Source organism: Phodopus roborovskii, unplaced genomic scaffold (assembly GCF_943737965.1).
Source record: "Phodopus roborovskii unplaced genomic scaffold, PHOROB, whole genome shotgun sequence".
Taxonomy (NCBI): domain Eukaryota; kingdom Metazoa; phylum Chordata; class Mammalia; order Rodentia; family Cricetidae; genus Phodopus; species Phodopus roborovskii.
In genome coordinates, this window is record NW_026126689.1 from 3882168 (window position 1) to 3894456 (window position 12289).

A 12289-nucleotide genomic window follows, 5' to 3' on the forward strand; every position below is an offset into this window, starting at 1 on the left:
CAAAGAACGTTATATACGAGAATAAAATTGAAAAGGAGTGAATGAAGTTTACAACCTCGGGGTCAGAGCTGAGGGGAGGCTGGTGTCCTGCTCTATCGGACACTCTCCTCTCTTTCTATCAATTAGCTAGGGCTTCAGCCGCTGTTAGCCGCCGGAAGTTGGGATGGAATTATGCTCTTCAGATCTCACACATTTGATGCTGCGGTTCTGCTCTAGTTGTCTTAATTCTTGATACTTTGCTACAGTGATACCAAAGTCACTGGCCCCCACAGAATGCACCAAGGTCTGCTTTTTTTAAACTCTCTTATTTTATCCTGTGGAACCACTGGAGTTTGTCAATGTACACTTTATATCTAAAGGAAATATTTAATTGAGGTAAGTTGAAAAATAGGTTAAGCTTCCTTCCAACCCCTCTTCCTGGCCTCTACAGGTATTTAAACACATGACGCTAACGAGTCAAAGCTAACATACAGCATGTGATATCTGTCTTTGCGGACCTGTGTGACCTCACTCAATGTATTTCCTAACCACATCCATTTTACAATTTTGTTTTTTCACAGCTAAACGTAATTCCGCCGTGCATATGTGCCACATTTTCATTATCCATTCATTTGTTAATGGGCATTTACGCAGATTCCATTTCCTGGCCCTTGCAAATAGAGTAACAATAAGCCTGGTACATCGTCCCAACTCAAGTAAATAATCCCCCCCACCAATGCTCAAAAACGCCAACCCCAACTAAATGCAGTGGGCCACACACACACACAGGCAAAACACAGGAAATGAGGAGAGGAACTTGGGAAGGAGAAGATTTGGTGGTTACGGAAACAAGATAAGAAAGGATGTTATTTATATACAACAGTCAGGAATGGTGAACAGCTTTAATAACAGCACTGTGGAGGCAGAGCAGGTGGATCTCTATGAGTTCAAGGCCAGCCTGGTCTACAGGGTGAGTTCCTGGACATCCTAGGGCTACACAGAGAAACCCTGTATCAAAAGAAAAAGGGGCGGGGGTGGGGGAGGTTGTTATATATGTGAATGAAATTGAAAGGAGTAAAAAAATAAGTGAAAAAAAAAATATATATATATATATATATATATATATATATATATATATATTCTTATACTAGGAACAGTCATTCCTCACAAAGGGACAATGACCTAGTACAAACCCAGCTGAGAAAGGAGAATCCAGTATCACCCTGAGTGCCACTGTTCACCAGCACACAACTCTCTCGTCACTTACTTAAAGATCTTTGAAAACCGACTACACAGACCGCATGCTATTGAGAGGTAAAGGGTATCTACCAAGATTCAGATTTAATTAACCAGGTCTAATCTTGTGTTTCTCCATAGAACCTAGCACTATTTTTAACTTTTAAAATGAATCTCTACATCCATAAATTATAAGATCCGAGAGGGGGAAAAAAAATCCCATGTCTCTGTCATTGTACTCACATCCAGATACAGCGTGCCCGGCACATTTCCTGGAACACAGCAGTTCCTTAATGGATGTGCATCTCAGGGAACATTAAGCCACAGCCATGAGTCACGAGATAGAGTATGTGAGAGTAGACTTACAAGAAGCATGGGTAACAATAGAACTGAGATGTAGGGAATGATGCTAAGCATCACTGTTCTCCCATAGGTTTGATGGGAGGGCGGGACCACTGCTAGCACACACTGTAGAAGCTGCCTTTCTGTCCTGTCTTCTTTCATCCCCAGCCCATGCTTCCCTCCCTCCATGTTTAGTCTCCTTTACTGTGTCTTGACCTCTACAATACCTGTTCTCTTACCCAACCCCTTTTATGGATTATTTTTCCTTCCACATTGACTGATCACTTGTTACATAACTGTTAATACACAAGGTGCTAGATATAAACTGATGGCCAAATCGGGGGTGTTAATCTTCAGAAACGTATTCTTTAGTATGGGAAGCTTAATCTCCCCTCCTCCGGCATCTTGTGTGTGTGTGTGTGTGTGTTTGTTTGAGACAGGCATTCATGGGCCTCAATTGCTCCTTGTAGCTCATACTATTCTTGAAATCTGATGCTCCTGCCTCCAACTCCCAGGTAACAGGATTAGAGGAAAAGTATCACCAGGCCACTCTTCCCTCCACCTCATTTTTTTTTTCTTTTCTTTTCCTTAATTTAAAATTGCAGGGGAGTCATAGGGGAGTCATTTCGTCGCCTTCACGAATTCCTCCCCTAACCACCTAGGTTCAAGGACCACACCGTGTCCCAATTCTAGCTTCAACCTTAGTCTAAGACGAAGCACAAGACCTATAATGACGTCTTTCTTCATTTTCTTTGCTACTTTTACTTGATATCTTTACTTATCTTTACTTGACTGTACGGCTCCTCTCCGGGCCAACCTGCTCCATGAGGAGGGAAAACGTGACTTGGGTGAGTGAGTTCATCCTAATGGGTCTCTCCAGCGACAAGCACATCCAAGCTGGACTCTTTGTCCTCTTTGGGACCACATACCTGCTGACCCTGCTGGGCAATGGACTCATCGTCCTCTTGATTTCACTGGACACACGACTCCACCTGCCCATGTATTTCTTCCTCTGCCACCTTTCAGCGGTAGACATCTGCTACACCTCCAGCGGGGTCCCTCAGATGCTAGCACACTTCCTCACGGAGAAGAAGACCATCTCCTTCGCCCTATGTGGGGTCCAGCTCTTCTTTGCTCTGACCCTTGGAGGGACTGAGTTTCTGCTGCTGGCTGCCATGGCCTACGACCGCTATGTGGCTGTCTGTGACCCACTAAGGTACACAGTGGTGATGAGCCCAAGGCTCTGCATGCTTCTGGCAGGTGTTTCCTGGTCTGTGGGTGTGGTTAATGCAGCTGTGGAGACAGCAGTCACCATGCGCCTTCCCACCTGTGGGCGCAATGTGCTCAACCATGTGGCCTGTGAGACACTGGCGCTGGTCAGGCTGGCCTGTGTGGACGTCACCGTCAACCAGGCGGTGATCCTGGCCTCCAGCGTGGTGGTGTTGCTGGTGCCCTGCTGCTTGGTCTCGCTGTCCTACGCCCACATTGTGGCTGCCATCTTGCAGATCCGCTCCACCCAGGGCCGCCGCAAAGCCTTTGGGACCTGTGCCTCCCACCTGGCTGTGGTGTCCATGTCTTATGGGATGGCCCTCTTCACCTATATGCAGCCCCGCTCCACAGCCTCCGCTGAGCAGGATAAGGTGGTGGTTCTCTTCTATGCTGTGGTCACCCCCATGCTGAACCCTCTCATCTACAGTCTCAGGAACAAGGATGTGAAGGCTGCTCTGGGTCGAGTTCTGATGAAAAACCTACAGTCAAAGAATTTGGAAGCAGCCCTGTGAAGAAGCCATCTCTCTTCGATGTGGGAACTTGGGGTACACAGCTCTTCATGGTGTGCAGGCGTGGGCACACATGGAAGCGAGTGTACGTACGTGCACATGCGCATTTGTCCCATGAAAGGGTGTGTACGTGGGCCAATTGATCAAGTTGGCCTTAGGACAGAGGAATAAACGTCGTGTGGTTCCCACTTGAGGCAGCCGATGTTACTAGGGTGTGGGGCTCTCACAGATCGGGAGCCAACATCACACTCATGATCCCCACAGCCCTAGCGAGTAAGCTTTGGTCACGTGCACGTCCCAATGGGGAAGGCAATTGGCAGGCCAGAGAGACACCAAACCAGGGCCTCAAACTAAAGCGCTCTGCATAGTATGCATATTCACCTTACGAAAAGTCAGGACGCATTCAAAAGCTGTGCTTGGTTATGAGGACATGATGTCAGGCATGATGCGGGGTGAGCCACCGCGTGCAACAAGGAAAGGATTCTTCCCCCCATTAGAAATAATTGGCTCTGCAGAGAGGGGGAAGTGATGAACAGGCTGGGGAAAGCCACAGAGACAGCTGAGCTGAACAAGGGGGAGCTCATGGACCCCAGACTGATAGCTGGGAATCCAGCATTGGACAGACCCAGATCCCCTGAATGTGGGTCTCAGTTAGAAGGCCTGGGCCGTCTAAGGGACCTCAGACAGTGGAACCAGGATGGATCCCTGGTGCACAAAAGGACTTTGATTGCACATTCCCCATGGAGGGATACTCCCTTAGCCTAGAGACCCCCGGGAGGGCCTAGTCCCTACTCCAAATGACTTGACAAATTTTGATGATCCCTCATGGAAGGTATCACCCTCCCTGGGGAGTAGATGGGGGATGGGATGGTGAGGTCAGAGGGGGGGTGGGGTGTGGGAGGAAGAGGAAACTAGGATCCATGTGAAAATAAGAAAAAATATTTTTTTAAAAGAAGGAAAAAGAAATAATTGGCTCGTTTCTTTAACACGTGCACTGGGTTGGGGAGTGTCTTCTAACATTTTGGGGAATAAAGCCAAGTGGTGGTGAGTAGATGCTGACAAATGTTTAAAACAACTCCTGTAATGTAAATTAAATCACACCCCTCTTATCCAGGAGCTGCAGAGGCAGCTCAGTGGTGAAGGGCACTTCCTTACAGAGGACCCTGGTCCTGTTCCCAGCTCACATATCAGCTCACTGCCATCTGCCTCAACTCAGTTCCGTGGGATCTAGCACCATCTTCTGACCTCTGCTGACTCTGCACACACGTGGTGCTGACATCTATGCCGGCAAAATACCCGTATGCGCTTTATTTCAAAACTAGGAAAGAAAGTCATTTTTTTAAAATTCTGAATATTAGAGATCTTGAGTTAGTTGTGGCAATAAGACAAACACAAACCATAAAATGAGCGATGCAAGTTTTATTCCACATATTAGAACCATTCTCAAAGCCTAATACAAGAGATGCATCGTGAATTTCCAATGAAATTGTCAATAAAGATGAAATTCACATAGCGTGGCTCATGTGTTCTTCCATTCAATTCACTGAAATTTGGCCTAATCCACAAATCTGTCCAACTCCAGAATATTTTCACCAATTCCAAATTGATGAAAATGGTCTTCCCACGAAACAGCCAGCTCCCAACAACCACAACCATGTTTTCTGTGGATTTGTGAGCTCAGGTGGCATCATATAAGTAGACCTAGAAGAGAAATACCCAGGCTTTCTCACTTACCATGATGGTTTTTTTGTTTGTTATTGTTGTTTGTTTGTTTCTTAACTTGATCCTTGTAATTTTCACCTGGGCTTCACTCCTTTATGTGGCCGAGTCACACTCAAGAGAGACATCCAGGAGTGGTATTTGTGTTTGGCTCTGAGAAGCAGTTACCACTGTTAATTTCCAAAAATGAGCTGTCAGTTATGGTCACCAGCAGGGGTGAGGGTCCCAGTTCATCTGCATCCTCGACACATTTAACTCTTCGTTGATGGTAGCCATTCTAGGGGTGAGGGGCAGTTGTGAGCCACCATGTGAGCAGGGTGTTGGGAATAAAACCCAGGTCCTCTGTGATAGCAACAAATACTCTCAACCACCCAAGGCACTCCTTTTATAAATATTAAATAAATATGCTTGTTTACGAGGTTTGCTTCTCCTATCTCGCTACTATTTTAGTTTGTGTGTCCTTGATGACCAGCGAAGCTAAATATTTTTATGTGTTTATTATCCGATTGTTTAATCTACTTCAGAACTTTTAGTTCTGGACTCTTCCACCATTCTTTCTCTCTCAGTATGGTAAACGTTTCCTTTTACTCTACCCAATAAATTCCTGTCTCCAAAGCAAAACCTCCATGTTCACACATCCTTTCAGTCTGAAATTTTTAATATTTGTATTAGTTCTTTGAGCATTTTGACTGCAATTAATAATGTACTATATATTACAAAACTGTTAAAAATAATTTAATACCTTACTGCAACATATGTTAAAGTGATAAATACGTTAATTGGCTTGATTGAATATTTCTATACCATATACAGAGATTGAAGCATCAATTTTTAAACTTTTTATTTTTTTATTTTAATTTATGTTTTGCCCATGTGTATCTGTGAGCACCAACTCTCTGGTTCTCAGCCTTCCTAATGCTGTGACTCTAATACAGCGCCTCATGTTGTACTGACCCCCAGCCGTAAAATTAATTTGTTGCTACTTCATAACAGTAACTGTGCTACTGTTATAAATTGTAATGTAAATGTCTAATATGTGGCCCCTGTCATGTGAGTGTCATTTGACCCCAAAGGGGTCATGTGAGAACCAGACTCTGGTGTCCTTGGAGTTCAGAAGAAGGTATCAGATCTCCTGGAACTGAAGTTATCGGCAGATGTAAGCCACCCTGTGGGTGCTGCGAACCAAACTCAGCTCCTTTGCAATAGCCCAAAGCACTAATTTTTACCTCATACTTACATGTATACTTTTTCTTCTGAGGTAAAAAGAAAAAATAACATGAGTTTCATAAAGACTAGTGGATTGAAAATTCACGATTTGGCGTAATGGTGGCGCAAGCCTTTAATCCAAGCACTTGGGAGGCAGAGGCAGGTGGATGTCTGTGAGTTTGAGGCCAGCCTGGTCTACAGAGTAAGTTCCAGGATAGCCTGTCTCAAGACCCTGTCTTGAAAAAACAAAAAGGAAAGGGAGGGAGGAAGGCAGAGCTCACAATTTCCAATCTGTTAAAAAATGGAAACATAATTTATTTAATTTTATTTCCAAAATTATGTACATATAAAGGGGCCAATACATTTGCACATGAGTGCAGTTCCCAAAGAAGCCAGAAGAGGGTTTCATATTTTCTGCAACAGGAGTCACAGGCTTGTGAGCCACCCAATATGAGTGCTGCAAAACTAACTCATGTCTTCTGCAAGAACAGCAAACACTGTTAACCACTGAGCCGCAGGTAACTCTTATTAAGCAGAGAGAAAAAAAAAATATGAACTCACAAGCATAAAAAGAGTGAAATAAAAAGTTTTAAATGACAACTGAGGAATCCATTTCATAGTATTTACTACATGAAAAATGCTGTTTCAAAAACTATGAATACAAATTTAAATAATAAATTGCTTTAAGCTATCTGTCAAATATTGAGTGCTGTAATAACATTCATTAGAAGTATTTTTTAAAAGCACCCATGTTCCCCTAGTGCATGAACAGAGTTCAGGAGCCTATACGTACTCTGTAGCATGAATAATAAAAACCGGGAGACAGATACTGGGTTAAAACTGAAGATCAGAGAAGTAAAGCAGCCAGCCACTGGAGAGTCCTCACCTCTACGGATGTTCAAACCGAAGGGGTGATTCTTTCCTCAGACTACACTGCTACTCGCCAAACCTCAGACTCCGTGAGACTGCCCTGAGCTCCTGCCTTACATTTCCTCTCTAGTGCTGGAAGCAAAGGTGTGAGCTCTGATCTCTTTTACACTGATTCACTCTCATGTAGCCCAGGGTGGCCTTGAACTCACAGAGACCCATCTGCCTCTGTCTCTGGAGTTCTGGGATTAAAGGTGTGGCCACGACTTCCTCTTCCATTTGGCTAACTAGCGGCTTAGTGTGTGTGTAGCTAACTAGCGGCTGAGCTCTCGACTAGGTGTGTAGCTAGCCAGTGGCTCAGCAAGGCACTATTCATCTTCAGGCAAGCTTTATTTGTTAGATTGCAAACAAAATATCACCACACTATACCATCTCTTCCAAGGCTCGGGGAGCGTAGAAGATGCTGCGTGGATAGGATGGGAGGAGTGGGGAGTATGGATGTAAAAACCAGAGGAAGGACTGGAGTACTGCGGAACGCTGTCTTCCACACATGACCATGAACTCACAATGGCTATGATTACCAGCACAAGACCTGCACAAGAGTGAGCCCATCAGCATTCTCTCGTAAAAGGGAGAGTCACGAGTTCCACACCCACCCCTGGTGATCTACAGGCAATGAGTGCTGCTGGGGAGAAGAGGCTCACGAGGCCCTAACATGTGGTGCACATACATACATACATACATACATACATACATACATACAAGCAAAATTCATACACACGAAATAAAATCTTAAAAAAAATTCCTTTCAGAATGAGATCTTAACACGGGAGACTCTCTACAGGCTTCTTGGGGATATTAGGAAGGGGATCAGTACGTCTCAGGGCATTTTTTTTTTTTCTACCAGACAGGGTTTCTCTGTGTAGCGCTGGCTGTCCTGGAACTCGCTTTGTAGACCAGGATGGCCTCAAACTCACTGTCTCTGCTTCTCGAGTGCTGGGATTAAAGGCATGTGCCGCCACCACCACCAAGCCACGTCAAGGGTTTTTAAGATCATCCTTCTTCCCTCATGGCATAATTCTTCTCCTTCTCTGACTACATGCATGAGGGAATGGATCTGAAGGAGCGACTTTTCCTTATGGAGATCATTCAGCCTGCCAGTTCTCCGACTCTGTTGGGAAAACAGTCATGTCAGACCCTGGTAACAGAGTTACAGCATCATCAACAGAGGAGGCCTTATGCATAGTTACTTGATGAAAAACTCCAAAACTACACGTGCAGACCGAAGTACAATCTTGCCATTAAAGCCACTTGTCTAAGGACACCCTGTCCTTGAAAGTCATCTCAACCCATGGCCAGTCTCTGGTATGAATCTGTTTCCTAGCAAGAAGCCATGAGCGTGCACCAATGAGTGTTTATTTAAAAGTTAGATCCGTGCCTTGCTTTTTAAAACTCCCCTTTGCCTCAACTTCCCTGGACGTGCCCATGATCCACCATCACATCCATAGCCAAGACTGCAATGTTCTGTCTTCATTTCCATTTTAAGAGCCTCGCTGTGTATTCTTAATTCAGTATTACATAGCAGCCTCTTTTAGAAAGTAGAGGGAAGCAAATAAAAGGGGAGGCGTACTAGGTTTGTAAAGCGGTCGTTACAAGTTAGAACACAGACATAGAACAGACGGATGCATTTTGTGAAGAAGTTCTCTGCATCTTTACCAACAGCTGCAAAGATTGAGCGCCCAGGCATGCGGGCTGTGTGGAATGGACGGTTCCGTTTTACAGATAAAATTTAAAGTGGTCATACGCCAGTGGAGAATCTGGAAAACTTAGCCTTACTAAATCCATCCCGCTTAGTCACTGAACACACGCATCCGTGTAAGCACACATCTCGATGGCTGCCCCCTTCCTCAGCAGACTCAGGCAACAAAATGCATAGGGCTTCCCATCCACACGAGTAACATTATGGGACTGAGACAGTTACATTAGGTATTTGCAGTCGCGACTAGAGGAAAAAGTAGACCATGAGTTTGAAGGAGAGTGGCAGAAGGAAGGGTTTGGAGGGAGGAAAGGGAAGAGAGAAATGTATTATAATCTTAAAGACAAAAATTTTAAAAGTTGCACAGTGGGTAAAAAAGAAAGTGGTCATGTGATTGGCAAATTCAACCACAGTCCATTGTCCATTCCAAAAGGCATTTTAGCCATTTTCCTATGTAACTTCACAGTGTAGACTCATCCCAGCCACCTCTCATGGGACACCGAGACACACCAGTCCCGCGGCATGAGTAGCAGGCATGTTGTAATGAGTGGCTGGGCCTGCTTCAGTCTGGAACACATCACTTTGGATCTCCGGCTCTCCATGGCATCATAGTTTGAGATAAACGATGAGGCTGAATGCATGACCCTAAAAGTCCTTTCTGACTTTATTCTTCTTCAAGAGTGGCATTTGCTATTGCCTTTAGATGAGAATGTCAGTGTATATTCTTGGCACTCAGGAGGGACATTTGTGGGCCAACGCTTGGTACTGACTGCAGTGTCGGAAAAAGGGAGCTTTGACGAAAGCCGTGGGCCCCAGGTGCGGGGCTCAGAAACTTTTGCAGCAGCTGGTGCTATGCAAAGCCAGTTTCTAGTCTCCACCGTCAAACAGGGAACTACTTTCAGCCACAGAGCAACTGTCATGAGGACATGAGCAGGTGGAGGGTAAAATTCAACTGTTCTTTCATTACATCCACCCATCTCTTAATCCTGTTGGAAAGACTCGGGTTAAATGTTTCCTCTTTTCTGTTCCACTGGATTCTGTGAGCCATACCTCATAACCTTAAAGACAGTTATTTTTTTATTATTATGTAATGTTCTGAAGTTTATGGAAGATTCTTTCATTCTGCATCTCATTCGTTACCCATGATTGAGCCTATTCTAGAAGAGTACATATGAAACAGTCCCAAGCAACTATGGCTATTTGAAAGGTAAGACATCAGATTAGTTACAGAGGCAGGCGGATCTCTGTGAGTTCAAGGCAAGCCCGGTCTACAGAGCGAGTTCCAGGACAGGCTCCAAAGCAATACAGAGAAATCCTGTCTCGAAAAAAAAAAAAAAAAAAAAAAAAAAGAAGGAAAAAAAAATACATCAGATTAGTTTCTTGTGATTCGCCAAAGTCACTGAAACACATAGCTTGAATGAAGAATGATAACATTAGCTCCAAAGATTTTTTTCCTCCTCTAAATTGTTCTCAAAACATATTCCCTTATCAAAACCATATGTTAACATAAATCAAAACTTGAAGTTCTGATGGTCTTCACAGGTAGTTCCCTCACTTCTCATTAAAGATGGAAAGATCACTGCAATTTTGAGGCCAACCAGCCCAGTCTACAAAGTGAGTTCCAGGCCAGCTAGGGCTATGTGGGAGGCGTCTGCCTGCCTTGCTCAAAGAGAAGGGGGGGCAGAGAGAGAGAGAGAGAGGAGAGAGAGAGCAGCTAAAGTGGTGACCCTCACACTCTTGGAAACACGAAATCCACTAACATCCTCACTGGTCTCACCAGCTGAGACCCTTACTGTACTGTTTTCCAGGGTGATCTAGGCTTCACAGGTTTTCAAAGCTTCTGGGTGACTGTAACAGGCAGCCAGAATGGAGAGCACTGTTCTGTGGGGTTTACTCAGGCAGTCCCTGATGTCTAGAGTTTTGTTGTTGTTGTTGTTGGTGGTGGTGGTGGTGGTGGTGGTGGTGGTGTTCATTCTCCAGCCTCAAGTTATAGGAATCCAGACGCTCTGTGTATCAGGCAGGGTCTCCCTTGTGTCTCTATGGGCTCCCCTTGTTCTCATAATAACCACTTGTATCCCTCCCACAGCACTGCAAAGCGATATGAGGTGAATATTGAAATGAATGCCGGGGAGCGAGGGCTGTAGCTCATTGGCAGAGCAATTGTCCTGCGCGGAGGAGCGTAGCAGAGCTCGAGCTCCAGGGCTAACAGAGGGGAAATGGTGGGGAGCCCTTAAACTCAGAACCAATAGGACTCACTAGGAATGAAGGGGAAAGATCACCTGTACTGAGAGGGGGAGGGAGAGGCAGGGAGGGAGAGAGAGGGAGGGAGGAAGGGAGGGAGAGAGAGAGCCTGCTAAAACAACAACACAGATGTTTGGAGGGCAAGCGTGCCTTTGCTGTGACAGAGTTTACCCATAACAAAGCCAGAAGATTTGAGTGGCACTCCCTTGCTGACTTCATCTGTGGGCACTGTCTGCTTCCAAATGTTGTCATTTGCAAGTGGTGTGTGCATTCATCTTTTATTAATCACTTTGACAGTCGAGCAAAAGCCAACATTTCACCAAGGAGACAGCCACAATCTCAAAACATGAAATATAATTGTAAATGATATAGTGTCCAATATGAGGCCCTGATCTTATCAAGGCTGATTAGTCACTGGGAACCAAAGGGGTGATTTTCTATTGTCATTGATCTAGCCTGGATGATGGAGGAGCAAGAAGGACCTCTGCCTCTGCCTCTGCCCCTGTCCCGCCCCTGACCCTGGCCCTGGCCCTGGCTCTGCCTCTCCCTGGTAGTTAGAACAAGGAGGAGCCCAACAACACAGATTCTGTGTTCTGTGGTCAGAAGGCAATCCCCAGCAAGAGGCCAAGAGGAAAAGCACACTTACTGTGTAAGCCTGGCCTCCTGGCCCCCAGAACCAGCACAAAGGTGAAAGGAGACACTCAGCTTCCCAAAGTTGTCCTCTGACCTCCCCACATTTACCATTGCTCTCGGAAACACAATCGAAAAACAAACAAGCAAAAATCCAACCCTCAAAGACACCTTAAATGTGTTTACTCGTGGACTCAATAAAAATTTTACTGTGAATCACACATTAGGAACGTTTGCATTTAAAAATTCAGAGACAGCTACAACTCCAAGAGCTCAGAATCTAATGAAGAGCAAACTCTCATGCCCAGAGTCCAAGTCAAGGCCCTTTGCTCAGCCCCAGACCGTGAGCTCTGACTCAGCTTTGGTTTCCCTAAATCCCCAAGCACACTGACCCACCTGTTCCAGATACACGCACATACAGGCTGGACAATGTGTCCTGTTTAAAGCCACATACCTGCTGACCCTGCTCACCTTCCCCCTAACCCTCAGCTCTATCTTCCCATGTCCTTCCTCTGCTACCCACCATTTCCTACAC

General features: G+C 45.2%; 1 protein-coding gene across 1 annotated transcript; it reads left to right on the plus strand.

The window, feature by feature from the left end:
* Positions 1-2381: 2381 nt before the first annotated feature.
* Positions 2382-3338, plus strand: LOC127214298 (olfactory receptor-like protein OLF3). The gene has a single exon (XM_051174693.1). It carries the CDS (start codon positions 2382-2384, stop codon positions 3336-3338), a length of 957 nt encoding a protein of 318 aa, XP_051030650.1.
* The last annotated feature ends 8951 nt before the right edge of the window (positions 3339-12289 follow it).

What these genes read in the sequence shown, in the direction of transcription:
- LOC127214298 (XM_051174693.1), top strand. Translation starts at nt 2,382, where the DNA reads ATGAGGAGGGAAAACGTGACTTGGGTGAGTGAGTTCATCCTAATGGGT.